General features: G+C 41.8%; 1 protein-coding gene across 1 annotated transcript in view; it reads left to right on the top strand.

The window, feature by feature from the left end:
- Positions 1-9,822, top strand: part of Cand1 (Cullin-associated and neddylation-dissociated 1) — a 76,333-nt gene extending 66,511 nt beyond the window's left edge. The window contains exons 16-20 of the mRNA XM_045743059.2: positions 459-657; positions 1,170-1,427; positions 2,701-2,889; positions 3,032-3,276; positions 8,340-9,822. Of these exons, the coding sequence (XP_045599015.1) occupies positions 459-657; positions 1,170-1,427; positions 2,701-2,889; positions 3,032-3,276; positions 8,340-8,610 (1,162 nt within the window). The 3' untranslated portion in view covers positions 8,611-9,822. The remainder of the gene's footprint in view (positions 1-458; positions 658-1,169; positions 1,428-2,700; positions 2,890-3,031; positions 3,277-8,339) is intronic.
- Positions 9,823-15,539: the final 5,717 nt, after the last annotated feature.

Here is a 15,539-nt window from a genome sequence, read left to right on the forward strand (position 1 = left end):
ATCAGTAGATTGTAAGATTGAGGAGGGAGTACATTAATGATTTTGTTATGCTGGATTAAAAATGGATGATGAGGCTACCTTGAGGTGCTTCCGGGGCTTAGTGTCCCCGCGGCCCGGTCGTCAACCAGGCCTCCTGGTTGCTGGACTGATCAACCAGGCTGCAAATGACCAGACTGGAGATGCACATTATGAGTTTGAGGTTTGGTAGTACAGAAGAGGATGGTTAAGATGATGACATGGCAAGTCATATGCAGGGTAAGGTAATTATCAAGAGAAAGTGGTAAGCTACTATGACTACATAGCACGTAAGTGTGAAGAAAATTGTTATGGTGCGTGACCGGTACAAGAGAAATGGAGAGGAACTTGGCTGGGCAACTTGACCCTTGAGCAGTGGTATATTTAAGTTTCTAGTATGTTTATCAAGTATTGATGATCTCAGCATGTTTGTTTCCTTGCAGTGACCTCAGCAGTATCCCCCAGCTGAAAGATGCAGTTGTTGCATCGTTCAGCTCTCCCTCTGAGGAAGTTAAATCCGCAGCTTCTTACGCCCTCGGTCACTTGAGTTGTGGGAACTTACAGGAATACCTGCCATTTGTCTTATCAGAAATAGAAGCTAATCCTAAAAGGCAATATCTTCTCTTGCATTCATTAAAAGAGGTAAGTGTAATGTAATTTTACCCTAGACATGTACGTAATGTATGTATATTGTCAGCTCTTGGTTTCATCTGTGTGAATGTTAACGGCTTCCCTTGTGATTGCTTCTCTTGTGAGGCTGTCTGTGTTAGCATCCTACATAACTGTTAGCATTCAGCACACATTTTTGTCTTGGATGAGAAACTGCTGTCTCACTCTGGCCAAGTTGTAGGAACAGTTTGCATGCCTTTCTACGCCGACGTGCTATCATCATTTTTCATTGTTACCGAAATGTTTGATCACAGAAACTACATAGCAGTAAATTATGTTGAGTTCCCAACTAATCTTATTTTTGAACTTGCCGTGCTGTATACTGTTTTTGCCTTGAGCTTCTTTTCTATCGAGAATTTAATAATTGCTCTTCAAATTGGTAACCAAGAAAAATAGTTTATTTTTCTATTATTATTATTGCTTAGTAATAAATCTTATTGTTTGATTAGAAACTCACACACAATATAAGTGCTTATGTCTTGCAGATCATTAGCCTACAAAGCAAGAGTGTGGAAGGTGTCAAGGTTCTTCAGGGTTTTGTGAGCGACATCTGGACGCAGCTCTTCCGGCACACAGAATGCGTCGAGGAGGGAACTCGTAATGTCGTAGCTGAATGTTTAGGCAAATTAACTCTCATAAACCCATCTGCTCTTCTTCCTAAGTTGCAAGAATCGTTAAAAACAGACTCACCAATGATGAGAACCACAATTGTTACCGCCATCAAATTTACCATATCAGATCAGGTATGAGCTGCCTCTTGTCTTTTAGTCACTTTGTTTACATTATCTCACATTAAAATTATTGTTTCGAGCAGTTGTAGTGGAAACCAAGCAAATTTCTATCACGTAGACCATTTGGACCTTGGCGCTCCATGGAAGCACCACTGGGGTAATGGCAGTTACTATCATGAACCACTGGGACCTCAGTGCACCATGGAAGCACCACTGGGGTAATGGCAGTTGCTATCATGAACCACTGGGACCTCAGTGCACCATGGAAGCACCACTGGGGTAATGGCAGTTGCTATCATGAACCACTGGGACCTCAGTGCACCATGGAAGCACCACTGGGGTAATGGCAGTTGCTATCATGAACCACTGGGACCTCAGTGCACCATGGAAGCACCACTGGGGTAATGGCAGTTGCTATCATGAACCACTGGGACCTCAGTGCACCATGGAAGCACCACTGGGGTAATGGCAGTTGCTATCATGAACCACTGGGACCTCAGTGCACCATGGAAGCACCACTGGGGCAATGGCAGTTGCTGCTATAGATCATGCATCCTAGAGCTACTGAGGCCACTCAGAAATGGGCATTTCCTTACACATGACACGTGATTATTTGCTATGTTCTCCGGATTGATGCTTCCCTACCCAGTGGTATATTGGAAAGATGGTAACGATAATACGTATATATACACAATATACGTAACTACTAGAAACAAATTGTGCTGTTAATTATCAGCCCTATATTTATTATAAATTGAAATCATGACTATTGGGTGGGGAATAATCTTATGGTTTTGGGAGTTGGGCATAGGTCTAAATTTTATCGTTCATTTGTTAGTAAATAGTAATTCTCGGGTAATTGCAAATGATGGTGAGTATGCAGGTAGGTTATGTAGACTATGTAAATTAATCTGGTTAATTAGATATTGTTTCTGGTTAATGATGCTGCTTCAGAATATTTAATATGTACTGTCTAATTTGACATACAGTATTACTAGTATAAGTGAGTTAAAATTTATAGGGCTTTTTAATAAATGGAAATAATGATGTGTGAGTACATAATAGTTGCAGTGAATTGCATCTATACTGTAGCAGGTGTTCTGTCCGGGCACATGACAGTCAGCTGACACATGTGCCGGATTATTGTGTGAAGGCCAGGGGCTAAGATATGTTTAGCCTTTATGTTATGGCTGGTAACTGGAGAGTGTGTGTGTTGCATATGTTGTGGTAGTGGGATGTTTACTCTTGTATTGTCAGCTAAGATAGGGGGTTTTCCTACTTTCAGCCCACAGCTATTGATGGCCTCCTCCGACACTGTATTGGAGACTTTTTGTCGACGCTTCAAGATCCCGATCTCAATGTTCGCCGTGTAGCTCTTGTTGCCTTTAACTCGGCAGCCCACAATAAACCCTCTCTCGTTCGTGACCTCCTCGACACTATTCTTCCACAACTTTACAATGAAACTAAAGTTCGGGTAAGTACTGTGTGTAATCACAAACGTATAATTAGACTAGATAAAGTTAATTATATGTACAAGTTGTAATTTATTATTATTTTTTAGCATTATTGAATACATGAGTGTTCAAAGATTTCAAAAACAAAATTTCCATCCTCAGAAAGAGTTGATACGTGAAGTAGAAATGGGTCCGTTTAAACACACTGTTGATGACGGATTAGATATTCGTAAGGCTGCATTTGAATGCATGTACACACTCCTCGAAACGTGTTTAGATCGCGTCGATATTTATGTATTCTTGGAACACGTGGAAGGCGGTCTGCGGGACCACTACGACATCAAGATGCTCACCTACCTAATGCTGACTCGGCTGGCTCACTTGTGTCCTCAGGCTGTCTTACAAAGGTAAGCAAATATTTCCATGAAAGTTTTTGAAATGGACATTATGAGTCGGATTTTATCAGTATCTTGAATACAAAGAAGGGTAGCTGTAGTAGACATTTAACCCCAACGCCCCGATTCTAGGTGATGTCCAATACCCAGTTGTCGTATTAGGTATCCTTATTAGGGATATCTAATATTTCAGCAATTTGGTTTCTATATGAAATGTTCTGTGGTATCTAGAAAAAGCCTCCATTATATTGGTTTTAAAATTTTTAAAACCTTATTACGGTTTTTTGGAATAAATACATAATGATTAATTACTGTATACTCTAAAACCTTTGAAGCAGTTCTGTAAGGTGGATGCTGAGGCACTCATCAGATGGTAACATAAATTTATATTAATTTTAATTGAATAAAGAATAAATTCCAACGAGAACTTGTATATTGTACTATGTGGAATAGTTCTAAAACAAAAATATATTCCTATTTCTGAATAAAAAATTCTAACAGTTCTTGTGAACTTTAAACATAACATTAGAAGTAGTGCATGACTCTCTATGGTATTTTGTACATGTGAGACTACTGGAAGTGTCTCCTGGAATCAGAGCAGGTGTATGTGTGTGTGTGTGTGTGTGTGTGTAGATTTAGGGGCAGATGCACATTTTAATATTGAAGATATTGCTCTTGGGGTTTCCCACCCCAATGATATTGGTTTAGTTATAAAAGTTCCTCCAGGGGTTACGTCGTCCAGTAATCATAGTCCAGGTCATTCAAAGTCGATTCCTTTACTTCATTCCACATCTTGGCCCAGTTATAGATGGCTTCCTTGATTGTATAGTTCTTCAAATTCTCAAGTTTTTTTTAGCCCTGTTATCCACACCGAGTTCAATATCTTCCGGAAGAGGCAAAACCACCAAAACTTCGTTCAGCATCTTTTTGGTGTACAACCTCTTCGTGGCACAGATAACTCCCTGATCCATAGGTTTGATGAGAGAGGTTGTGTTAGGAGGAAGTGCCATACACGTTATCTTGCCATCTTGTGAGGTTAACGTGTCAATTTTGGGGTGGGCAGGCGCATTATCAAGCAGCAGCAAAGCCCGAACTTTGCTTGGCCTTACTTTGAGTTTCTTAACTTGATAGGCACGAACTTCCCTGCAGAACACGTCATGAAACCAGGAAAGAAAGAGCTGTGTAAACCATGCATTTTGTGAGTTATAATATTTGACTGACAGTTTGTCCATGCAACGTTGCAAGGCTCTTTGTTTCTTTGATTTGCCAACAATTGCACACGTGATTCTGTCTGTGCCGTTGGCATTCGCACACATCATGGCCGACAGCCTGTCCTTATTGACCTTACGGCCTGGCACACAACCCTCACTCCTCATTGCTAGAGTTTTTTCTGATAAACTCCTCCATTACAGCCCAGTTTCATCAGCATTATAAATTTGATAAGAATATAAATTATTTGCCAAAATGTATGCTCTTAATTACTGTTTAAATGGTTCTACACTGCTTTCATCTGCACTCAGTTTTTCACCGATAATTTTCCTCTTCACAATATTGTGCCTCCCTTTGAACCTAGCAACCCACCCTTCACTCGCTTTGAAATCCTTTATTCCAAGGCTTGCTGCAAACCTGCTTGTAGCATTTTGTATTTCTGGGTCGCGAATTGTCACGCCAGCTGTGCGGTGCTGAGGAAACCACTTGTACATGGCCTCATCCAGCTGTACATGCATCGAAGTTTTCAGTCTTTCTACCACACCTTCTGCTAGTGCTTGCACCTTCACTTTCACAGGTTGAAATGTATTTCAGAATGTTCTCTTTTTGTTTCTTATATCAGAAACAGTACTAGTGCCTATATTAAATTCCTTGGCAACACCTGAAGTCGACCGGCCATTTTCACAAAGTTGTATAACATATAACTTGTCCTTAAGTGTTAGGACAACCTTCTTTCTCTTAACACCTCTAGAACGATTCATGCTGCTACCAGACATAGTCTTGGCCAAAAATGTTCAAAGTTACTATGAAAATAAAAAAGTTATTTAAAAAAATATTTCACTAATGGCGCGGCACTGTGGTGTAACATGAGGGTCAAGAGCACATGGCTTGACCAGGCATGGATGGGTCCAGTCGGGGCAAGGAGGCACATTACGTAGGCCGCCAGCAGGAAAAAAAAAAAATAAAAATATTTTTGAAGGAAACTTCAGCCTGTGCAAATTGTTTTTAGGAAACTTGTATGGTATTTTTTTATTACTAGTAGTTCTTTTGATTTTGGCTATGATGAATTCTAAAATTAATGGTAATTCCTGTACTGTAGTGTATAGGCCGCTCCACATCCCCCTTATTCACCCAGGGGGGATAAGGGGGATGTGGAGTCGGCACAACGCTCCCCTCTCTCCCGACACCACCAATCCACCCCATCCCCTCCTCCACCATGCGTCTCGAGCCACAGGCAGACAGGATTAATGCGGTACGGCCCGCCCCATGGCTTTCATATCCGGACAATTCAATGATTATCCGGCTGACTGTCCGGATAGTGTAACATTGGCAGAAAGTTAACCGGCTCCGATTTTTCATCCGGCTAAACCAGCTTTTATCTGGCTCCCGTGGCCATTTTGGCCGGATATTGAGATAACTTTATCCGGTCACGATTTTGGCCGTATAAGGGCGTTTTCCGGATGTTCTAATCCCGGATAATAGTGTGTCTACAGTATATACAAAATACTGGAAGAAACATAAGATGGTCAAGAGATGGAAGAAATATAAGATTGACTATTTAAATTTAGACGTTGGACATGGGGGACATCTTTGGAAACTGAATGTGCATTTGAGTTGTAGTGATGCAAGGAAATTTTTGTACCTGGCACAGGTGGTCGGCAAGTGGAAGAGAAGTAGTTGAAGCTACTTCCCAACATGAAAAAAATACAACATAGTAACTTAATTATCAGGAAATAAGAACAGATTTACTACTGAGGATACAATACAGCTTATTGATGTTGGCAACAGTGTTTGTCTTCAGGTTATTAGCTATAAAAAAATTACTGCCTGATCAGGGGCGCCATCTGTTTTTAATAAAAAAAAGAGGGCCTGACGGCTGAGCAGCCAGTGTTCGGGTTTCTTAGTCCTAAGGTTCCGGGTTTGATCCCTGACGGAGGTGGAAATAAATGGGCAGAGTTTCTTTCACTCTGATGTCCCCTGTTCACCTAGCAGTAAACAGGTACCTGGGAGTTAGACAGGTGCTACCGGCTGTTTCCTGGGGGGGGGGGGGGAGTTTAAGAAAAAGGAGGCCTGGTCGAGGACCGGGCCGCGAGGACGCTATAAGCCCCGAAATCATCTCAAGATAACCATTAAGTGTGGCCTATCTCTGTGGCCTTCTGCCTGTCTCTGATACATGAGGTGGGAACTGTGTCTGGCTAAGTTACTTATTGGGCACACTGTCACACATGATTAACTCATATGCCCTTAGTGGACCCGTGTCTTACTGTCACAAGTGCATTGTCCTGTAACACCCATTGTGTACAATGGTCTAGGCTTGGTGCCTTCTTTATATAATAACTTCCCCTCATGGATCCCACCTCTTAATGCTGGATTACTTGTTTAGGTAATAGTTTCAGCACTACTCCGAGCTATACGCCAGGGAGAATGTGGTCACTGAAGACGCCCTGAGTGCTATTGAGTATCTGCCTGTGATACTGGAGCTCGACAGCAAACTGACCCTCGAAGAACTCAGCGAGGCCTTAGACTCCCTTGCTTCTGGCAAAGATCCTGGAAGTGATGGCATTCCTGCTGAGGCCTTGAAGGTGCTTCAAAGGTAACCTACACATGGAGTTGCATGAAAACCTCCATCTCTGCTGGAGAGAAGGAGAGGTGCTGCAGGACATGAGGGATGCCAACATTGTCATGCTGTACAAGAATAAAGTTGACAGATGCTGCTGCAACAATTACCACGGCATCTCCCTCCTCAGCATTGTCAGAAAACTGTTTGCTCGAGTCACATTGAAGAGGCTCCAAGTACTTACAGAGAGAATCTACCCAGAATCACAATGCGGATTCCGAGCTAACAGGTCCACCATCGACATAGTCTTTTCCCTCAGACAACTGCAGGAGAAAAGCAGGGAACAGAAGCAGCCATTTTTTTTAGCTTTCATAGATCTGATAAAGGCCTATGATCTCATCAGCAGGGATGGCCTGTTCAAGATCCTCCCCAAGATCGATGCCCACCCAGGCTCCTCAGCATCACCAGATCCATCCACGAGAACATGAAGGGCATCATGGTCTTTGACGGCTTAACATCAGATGCCTTCGACATCTGAAGCGAAGTAAAGCAGGGCTGTGTCCTGGCTCCAACCCTATTAAGGATTTTCTTCACAGTTATGCTGCAGCACGCCTTTGGATCTGCCATGGAAGGCATCTACCTTCGGACTTGGTCGAATGGAAAGCTCTTCAACCTCGCCAGGCTAAGAGCCAAGACAAAGGTTCAGCTGAGGTGTCTGTGTGACTTCCTTTTTGCTGAATACGCCGTAGTCACTGCACACTCGGCTGAAGACCTCCAACTGCTTGTGGCCTTCTTCAGCGAGGCCTGTCAAACTTTCGGACTCACCATTAGCCTGAAGAAAACACAGGTCTTGGGACAAGGAGTGGACCCCCCCTCCCCCACCTAACAGTGGCATCTCCGATTACAAACTGGAAATCGTTCACAACTTCGTGTACCTAGGCTCCACAATCTCTAACTCCCTCTCTCGACACGGAGCTCTCCAGGTTCAAGGAGTCACTTGCCAAGCAATCGAAGGCAAAGAGACAGAGAAGGAAATCTGGTAGCCAGGAAGACAGACCAGAATCAGACTTCGTTTGTGCTCAGTGTGGGATGGACTGCCATTCTCGGATTGGCCTTATCAGTCACACTAGACGCTGCACCAGGATTTGACAACCAGAGTGCAACTCCATGGTCTCCCGTAACTGAAAGATGCCTAATACAGTACTTGTTTAAGATTCTTTGACTTTAGGTATGGCTTATTGTTTTATTGTTTATGCACAATTTTGTCCACACCCTAGTTTTGCTAATGCATATTATTTTTGTGTTTCAGACTTGAGAGATTAGTTGAACCACTCCGCACAACTGTGACAACTAAGGTAAAAGCAAATTCAGTTAAGCAGGAATATGAGAAGCAGGACGAGTTGAAGCGGTCGGCCATGAGAGCCGTTGCGGCTCTCCTCACCATCCCAGATGCCGACAAAAATCCCCAGTTGTCTGAATTTGTTGCTCACATCAAGTCTACTCCAGAACTACAATCTCTCTTCGAGTCAATCCAGCGGGATGCCTGCCCTACACACGATGCCATGATGGATTTGAGTTGAATGACGCTGTAACTTGTGTGAGGTGTTAATGATGCTGGGTCAGACTTTTATTGAATTTAAATGTGCATACAAGGTTACTCTTGAATTTGAAATAGAATGAGAAACCGTATGCATGTTGTCAAAATGGATCCAGGTCGAGTGAAACTGTGCATTTATGCTGCATGATTTATACAGTTGACATGCATATGTTTCTCTTGTGTTGTCCATGTTGGATTCACAATGAATAAGGCAGAGTCAAGTTATATAAATAAATCTTTATGACGCATCTGTTTGCAGTTTGCTGAGCAGGTTGTTCTTGTGATACAATTACCTGAACTAATTCAGCAGGAATTATTTTGTTAAAAGATGATTTGGTTGAAAAACTGTGAAGTCCCACATTGTTGTTATGGCCATTTGGCAACTTCAGTATTCACCACCTATTGTCTTCATTTGTTTGGAAATCTTCCTGGTGAATCCTTAGCTCTGGCCTAGAAGGAAAAATGTAAAAACAATGCATTAATGAAAATAAAAAGTTAGTAGCAAGAATTAGTTGACAAATGTACAGTTGACAGCTTCAGTACTGATATGAACTCCTCTGTGTGAAATATTTACCTTTCGGGCCCTTTGGAGGTGAGCTTTCCTAGATACCATCTTGGATGCAGGTTGGCTGATGTACAGCAAATTAAGCTATATAAAGCACCAAGAAGCCTGTGATGATCCCAGCTTGCTGTGTGCTAGAATGTATCTGTAGCCTTTTTATTAATCCTTATTTTGTATTCGTTTGCCTTGGTTTATTGCCCGAAATTACGAGATTCAATGAGGCAGCAATGATTCTAATTTACTTAAAAAATCGTTTCAGATTAGGAAATTTACTGATGTGAACATTTAAAGTGAACCAGTTCAATAACAGTGGTTGATACCTAAAAATGGTGGGCATTACTTGCAGTAATGTTGACAAATACTTGGAGCATGATAGTTACAACTCAGGTGTCACCTCCTGTGTTGGCTGCACTCATCTCGCTCCCAAATGCTATCCTTAAACTTTAAACACACTGTAAATCTATTTCTGATGACTGAATTTTTTCCTTCCTGTTTTTTTTGTTTTGCAAAAGTTGACATCTTAATCCTCAAAAGTATCTTGGACCTTAATTTCCCATCCAGTTTCTCTGTTTGATGTTGGTAATTGGTCTGTTTATATCTACATTTATTACTTGTAATATAGTATGAACTTTCTGGTATTGTTTTATTTCTGGTTGCTTGTTGCCCTAAGATTCATCACAGTTCCCAAGTTATGATTTTAAACATTGTTTCTAGTTTAAGTTTGGAGAAACTGTACACAATCTACTTTACACTGCTACACTTTCACACCACTGACCCAAACTGAGTGGTCCTTCTCACCAGTAGTCGACTTCAAGACATTCTTCCACAAGAACTTGGGGAATCATCATTATGAAGACAGTTAACTACTATGGTATTTTGATTTATTCCTCCTAGTATCAATCTGGATGGGCTATGATGTCATGTAAGCAGTTTTTGACAGATGGATTCTACTTCTTACGCAAGGAAAATCAAAGTACTGCTCATATTTGTGCAGGATATTCTATTCATCACGCACATTCATCAGGATGTGGATGTCATCATCGTCATCATCATCCACATTTTCTATGGCAAAATAGAATATTGTACTCGTGTGTTCACAAGATGCATCCATCTTAAATTTTCTGGATTGGAATGGCATTTTGTGCATTTTCCATTCCAGTTAATTGTCATGATTATTACCAATTTCTTATTGGTAGGCTGACTTTGTCATCTTTAGTTGATGAGTTTAAAGACAAAATGAAGCGTGGTTTGCCCACTCTTTATGATTATGAGCAAGAACATGATGTGTCTACTAGGGTAACGCAGCATAATTGAGTTCTATTGCAAAATATGAATACAACTGACCTTAGATATGACAAGTGTATTTTATATGATGAAAGTGAAAGCTAATCATTCCTACAGTTGTTTTATAAGACAGCCATAGAACATATTTGAAGAATATAATCATCATTATTGTTTAAACAAGGGAGCTAGTATCTTTCTTTACCATAATTATGATAATCGCTCAAAATATTCTACTTGCGAATTATGATTGTGGTATTGAAAATGAGTAAAAACACAAATTAACTACTATATATGGAGGCAGAACTGATCACCCTCAGAGTATCATTCATATATTTTGAATGAATGTTTATAGGTCAAGTTGCCCCCTTTCAAATTTGCTCTCAAGCAAACTTTAACAACCTAACATAGTTAACCTTACCAAAATGAACTTAACCAAGCCTAACAATAACACAAGCAGGAAGTGTTGAATAGATAAATGGTTGAGATGACAAGTATAAAGAAAGGAAGGAATGATGAGAGGTACGGAAGAGATGTCTCGCATCAAGCCGAGACAACAGTGAAGCTTGGGCAGGGAGAATGGCAGCGTGCTCAAGAGTGCCAGCAGTCATTTTTTTTCGTTTGAGAGCAGTAGATGGTATGAGTATATGGGATGGGTATAATAATGAGGAAGTGTGTGAGATAGGTGAAGCACAATGCACTAAGGTTGCATGGATGCAGTAATAGAATGCTGGAGAATTGTTTAAGAAGAGTGTACAAAGGTAAAATAAGTGGATCAGATGGAAGAGGCGATGACCTGTATCTTGGAAGGAAAAGTGAGAGCCAGGTCCCAAATCTACATAGTAAAATAAAAGCTTACTGGAGTGAACAATATGGAAGAAAATGCAAACTAGAACCAGTGAGGAGCAGGGGTGTCATAGGTACAATCAGAGAACACTGTATAAACATCAGAGGTCCACGGTTGTTCAACATCCTCCCAGCGAGCATAAGAAATATTGCGGGAACAACCGTGGACATCTTCAAGAGAAAACTACATAGTTTTCTTCAAGAAGTGCCAGACCAACCAGGCTGTGATGGATATGTGGGGCCTGCGGGCCTTTCCAAGCAACAGCCTGTTTGACTAAGCTCCCAAAAGTCAAGCCTGGCCACAAGCTGGGCTTGGGGAGTAGAACTCCTCCCAGCAGGTATCAAGTAGTGAGTCCGTAAATGAAAAATAAGAGCAGGGAAGTACATCAGGTTGCTTGAACGAGTGAAAGATTGTGTAGTAATAAAGCCTGGTGGATAAACTTCTGTTATGGCCACCCCTTAATGGGGGCTGTCCAGAGGAAGTAAGGCATCGGGGCAGTAGAGTGTTTTTGACTTCATCACACTACAGTATTTTCATTGTCATGCATTATAGATCTGTACTGTTTTTGCACCATATCAAACTATCTTTACTATTTCATAAATAATAAGAGTAAAATGGTTAATAAATAAAATGTTTATTAATGCAGGAATCTATAAATGATACTATAGATAGTGTTCTTGCCTAATTGTGTCTACAGGGAGTGAGCTCCAGTTGTAGAGAAACCACCTCAGCTATTGTACCTGGTGCATTATCATTGTGTATATAGAGGTGTTAGCAGTGACCCAGCCTTCATTCCTTGGCTGTGTAAACTGTACAGAATGCGTTGAATATATTATTGTTTATATATATGCAACCTAACCCTATTATTTTATCATAAATAAAGTAAAGGATAGTATAAGCACAAGGTGTTTTAATGTCAGGAGTTGTCAGTGTTATAATGGGAAAGTTACTCAAGTGTTTTTACATGTTTTAGTAGTAATTTTTGTTTTTACCTTAAACATTTTCTTAAGATAAGTTTGAGGAGCTTAGAGCATTACTGTACTGTACTGTACTTCTAAGGTGGACATATGGTACTGCTGGAAATATCCAGTTGTGAGCTTTTGCTTTATTTGGATATGCATAGTTCTTCACCTCTGGGTGTATTTTGTATCATAAAGCTTTGTGGACCACCGCTGGGTGCATTTTGTATCATAAAGCTTTGTGGACCACCGCTGGGTGCATTTTGTATCATAAAGCTTTGTGGACCACCGCTGGGTGCATTTTGTATCATAAAGCTTTGTGGACCACCGCTGGGTGCATTTTGTATCATAAAGCTTTGTGGACCACCGCTGGGTGTATTTTGTATCTTAAATCTCTGTGGACCACCGCTGGGTGTATTTTGTATCTTAAATCTCTGTGGACCACCTCTGATGTATCTTGTTACATCAAGCTCTGTGGACCACCTCTGATGTATCTTGTTACATCAAGCTCTGTGGACCACCTCTGATGTATCTTGTTACTTCAAGCTCTGTGGACCACCTCTGATGTATCTTGTTACATCAAGCTTTGTGGACCACCTCTGGTGTATCTTGTTACATCAAGCTCTGTGGACCACCTCTGATGTATCTTGTTACATCAAGCTCTGTGGACCACCTCTGATGTATCTTGTTACTTCAAGCTCTGTGGACCACCTCTGATGTATCTTGTTACATCAATCTCTGTGGACCACCTCTGATGTATCTTGTTACATCAAGCTCTGTGGACCACCTCTGATGTATCTTGTTACTTCAAGCTCTGTGGACCACCTCTGATGTATCTTGTTACATCAAGCTTTGTGGACCACCTCTGGTGTATCTTGTTACATCAAGCTCTGTGGACCACCTCTGATGTATCTTGTTACATCAAGCTCTGTGGACCACCTCTGATGTATCTTGTTACTTCAAGCTCTGTGGACCACCTCTGATGTATCTTGTTACATCAAGCTCTGTGGACCACCTCTGATGTATCTTGTTACTTCAAGCTCTGTGGACCACCTCTGATGTATCTTGTTACATCAAGCTCTGTGGACCACCTCTGATGTATCTTGTTACTTCAAGCTCTGTGGACCACCTCTGATGTATCTTGTTACATCAAGCTCTGTGGACCACCTCTGATGTATCTTGTTACATCAAGCTCTGTGGACCACCTCTGATGTATCTTGTTACTTCAAGCTCTGTGGACCACCTCTGATGTATCTTGTTACATCAAGCTTTGTGGACCACCTCTGGTGTATCTTGTTACATCAAGCTCTGTGGACCACCTCTGATGTATCTTGTTACATCAAGCTCTGTGGACCACCTCTGATGTATCTTGTTACTTCAAGCTCTGTGGACCACCTCTGATGTATCTTGTTACATCAAGCTCTGTGGACCACCTCTGATGTATCTTGTTACTTCAAGCTCTGTGGACCACCTCTGATGTATCTTGTTACATCAAGCTCTGTGGACCACCTCTGATGTATCTTGTTACTTCAAGCTCTGTGGACCACCTCTGATGTATCTTGTTACATCAAGCTCTGTGGACCACCTCTGATGTATCTTGTTACATCAAGCTCTGTTCCACTTGTGCAAAATTGAGTGAACTGTGTATATAGTACAGTACAGTACTCCGTTTTGTGTGGTTTACATGAAGGCTCCGCCAGGTGCTGTGTTGCTCACCTCGCACCAGCAGGGTTGTGTCATCATCAGTCCTTGGTCACCTAAACTACTATTTGTTTGTAAGTAGAATAAAAAAAAAGCGTTAAATACAATTTTTGAAAATGCATCCACTTTGTGTTGGAAGAGGAAATTATTTATAAAATAGTACCACAATCAAGTCAATAGATGGAATATTCATTGAAATGTTATCCAAAGTATGCCAATGGGCAAAATTTTAGTGTGGTCCAAGAGCTCAGTCACCATTATGGAAAGTGATGGCCAGTTATTTATATATGTTTTAGTTAAAGGAACATGAGGGCAATATACAGTGTCAGGTGTGGTGTGGCAGTAATAATAAGATCAATATGAAATCAAAATATCCTATTTAAAGTTCAGGAACATTGTCTTTCTTGTAAATTACTTCGTGCCTTAACTGGGGGTTCTTCATGTATTCTGTTCAAGGCTGCCCAAAATACGCTATTAATCAGCTTAACAGAAAATCTGAGACTTCAATTTGTTCTGATCCGATATTCAACATTTTTAGACCTTGTATATACTTGTAGATCTTTCTTATTTTTTAATGTAAATCTAATATATTTGAAGAGTTTCTGGCAGTTTTTATTCATAATATTGCTTTAGGTGATAGTTTTGTTGGGCATGGCTGAGGTCTGCTGGTTTTGTCTAATAGGCAACGAGTGGAGAAGGTGGTGAAGGGTAGAGAAGGGGGTGAAGGGTAGAGAAGGGGGTGAAGGGTAGAGAAGGGGGTGAAGGGTAGAGAAGGGGGTGAAGGGTAGAGAAGGGGGTGAAGGGTAGAGAAGGGGGTGAAGGGTAGAGAAGGGGGTGAAGGGTAGAGAAGGGGGTGAAGGGTAGAGAAGGGGGTGAAGGGTAGAGAAGGTGGTGAAGGGTAGAGAAGGGGGTGAAGGGTAGAGAAGGGGGTGAAGGGTAGAGAAGGTGGTGAAGGGTAGAGAAGGGGGTGAAGGGTAGAGAAGGGGGTGAAGGGTAGAGAAGGGGGTGAAGGGTAGAGAAGGGGGTGAAGGGTAGAGAAGGTGGTGAAGGGTAGAGAAGGGGGTCAAGGCTAGAGAAGGTGGTAAAGGGTAGAGAAGGTGGTTAAGGGTAGGGAAGGTGGTGAAGGGTAGAGAAGGGGGTGAAGGGTAGAGAAGGGGGTGAAGGGTAGAGAAGGGGGTGAAGGGTAGAGAAGGGGGTGAAGGGTAGAGAAGGTGGTGAAGGGTAGAGAAGGTGGTGAAGGGTAGAGAAGGGGGTGAAGGGTAGAGAAGGGGGTGAAGGGTAGAGAAGGTGGTGAAGGGTAGAGAAGGGGGTCAAGGCTAGAGAAGGTGGTAAAGGGTAGAGAAGGTGGTTAAGGGTAGGGAAGGTGGTGAAGGGTAGAGAAGGGGGTGAAGGGTAGAGAAGGGGGTGAAGGGTAGAGAAGGGGGTGAAGGGTAGAGAAGGTGGTGAAGGGTAGAGAAGGTGTTGAAGGGTAGAGAAGGTGGTGAAGGGTAGAGAAGGGGGTGTAGGGTAGAGAAGGGTGTGAAGGGTAGAGAAGGTGGTGAAGGGTAGAGAAGGTGGTGAAG

The sequence above is a fragment of the Procambarus clarkii genome, chromosome 31 (genome assembly GCF_040958095.1).
Source record: "Procambarus clarkii isolate CNS0578487 chromosome 31, FALCON_Pclarkii_2.0, whole genome shotgun sequence".
Lineage (NCBI taxonomy): Eukaryota > Metazoa > Arthropoda > Malacostraca > Decapoda > Cambaridae > Procambarus > Procambarus clarkii.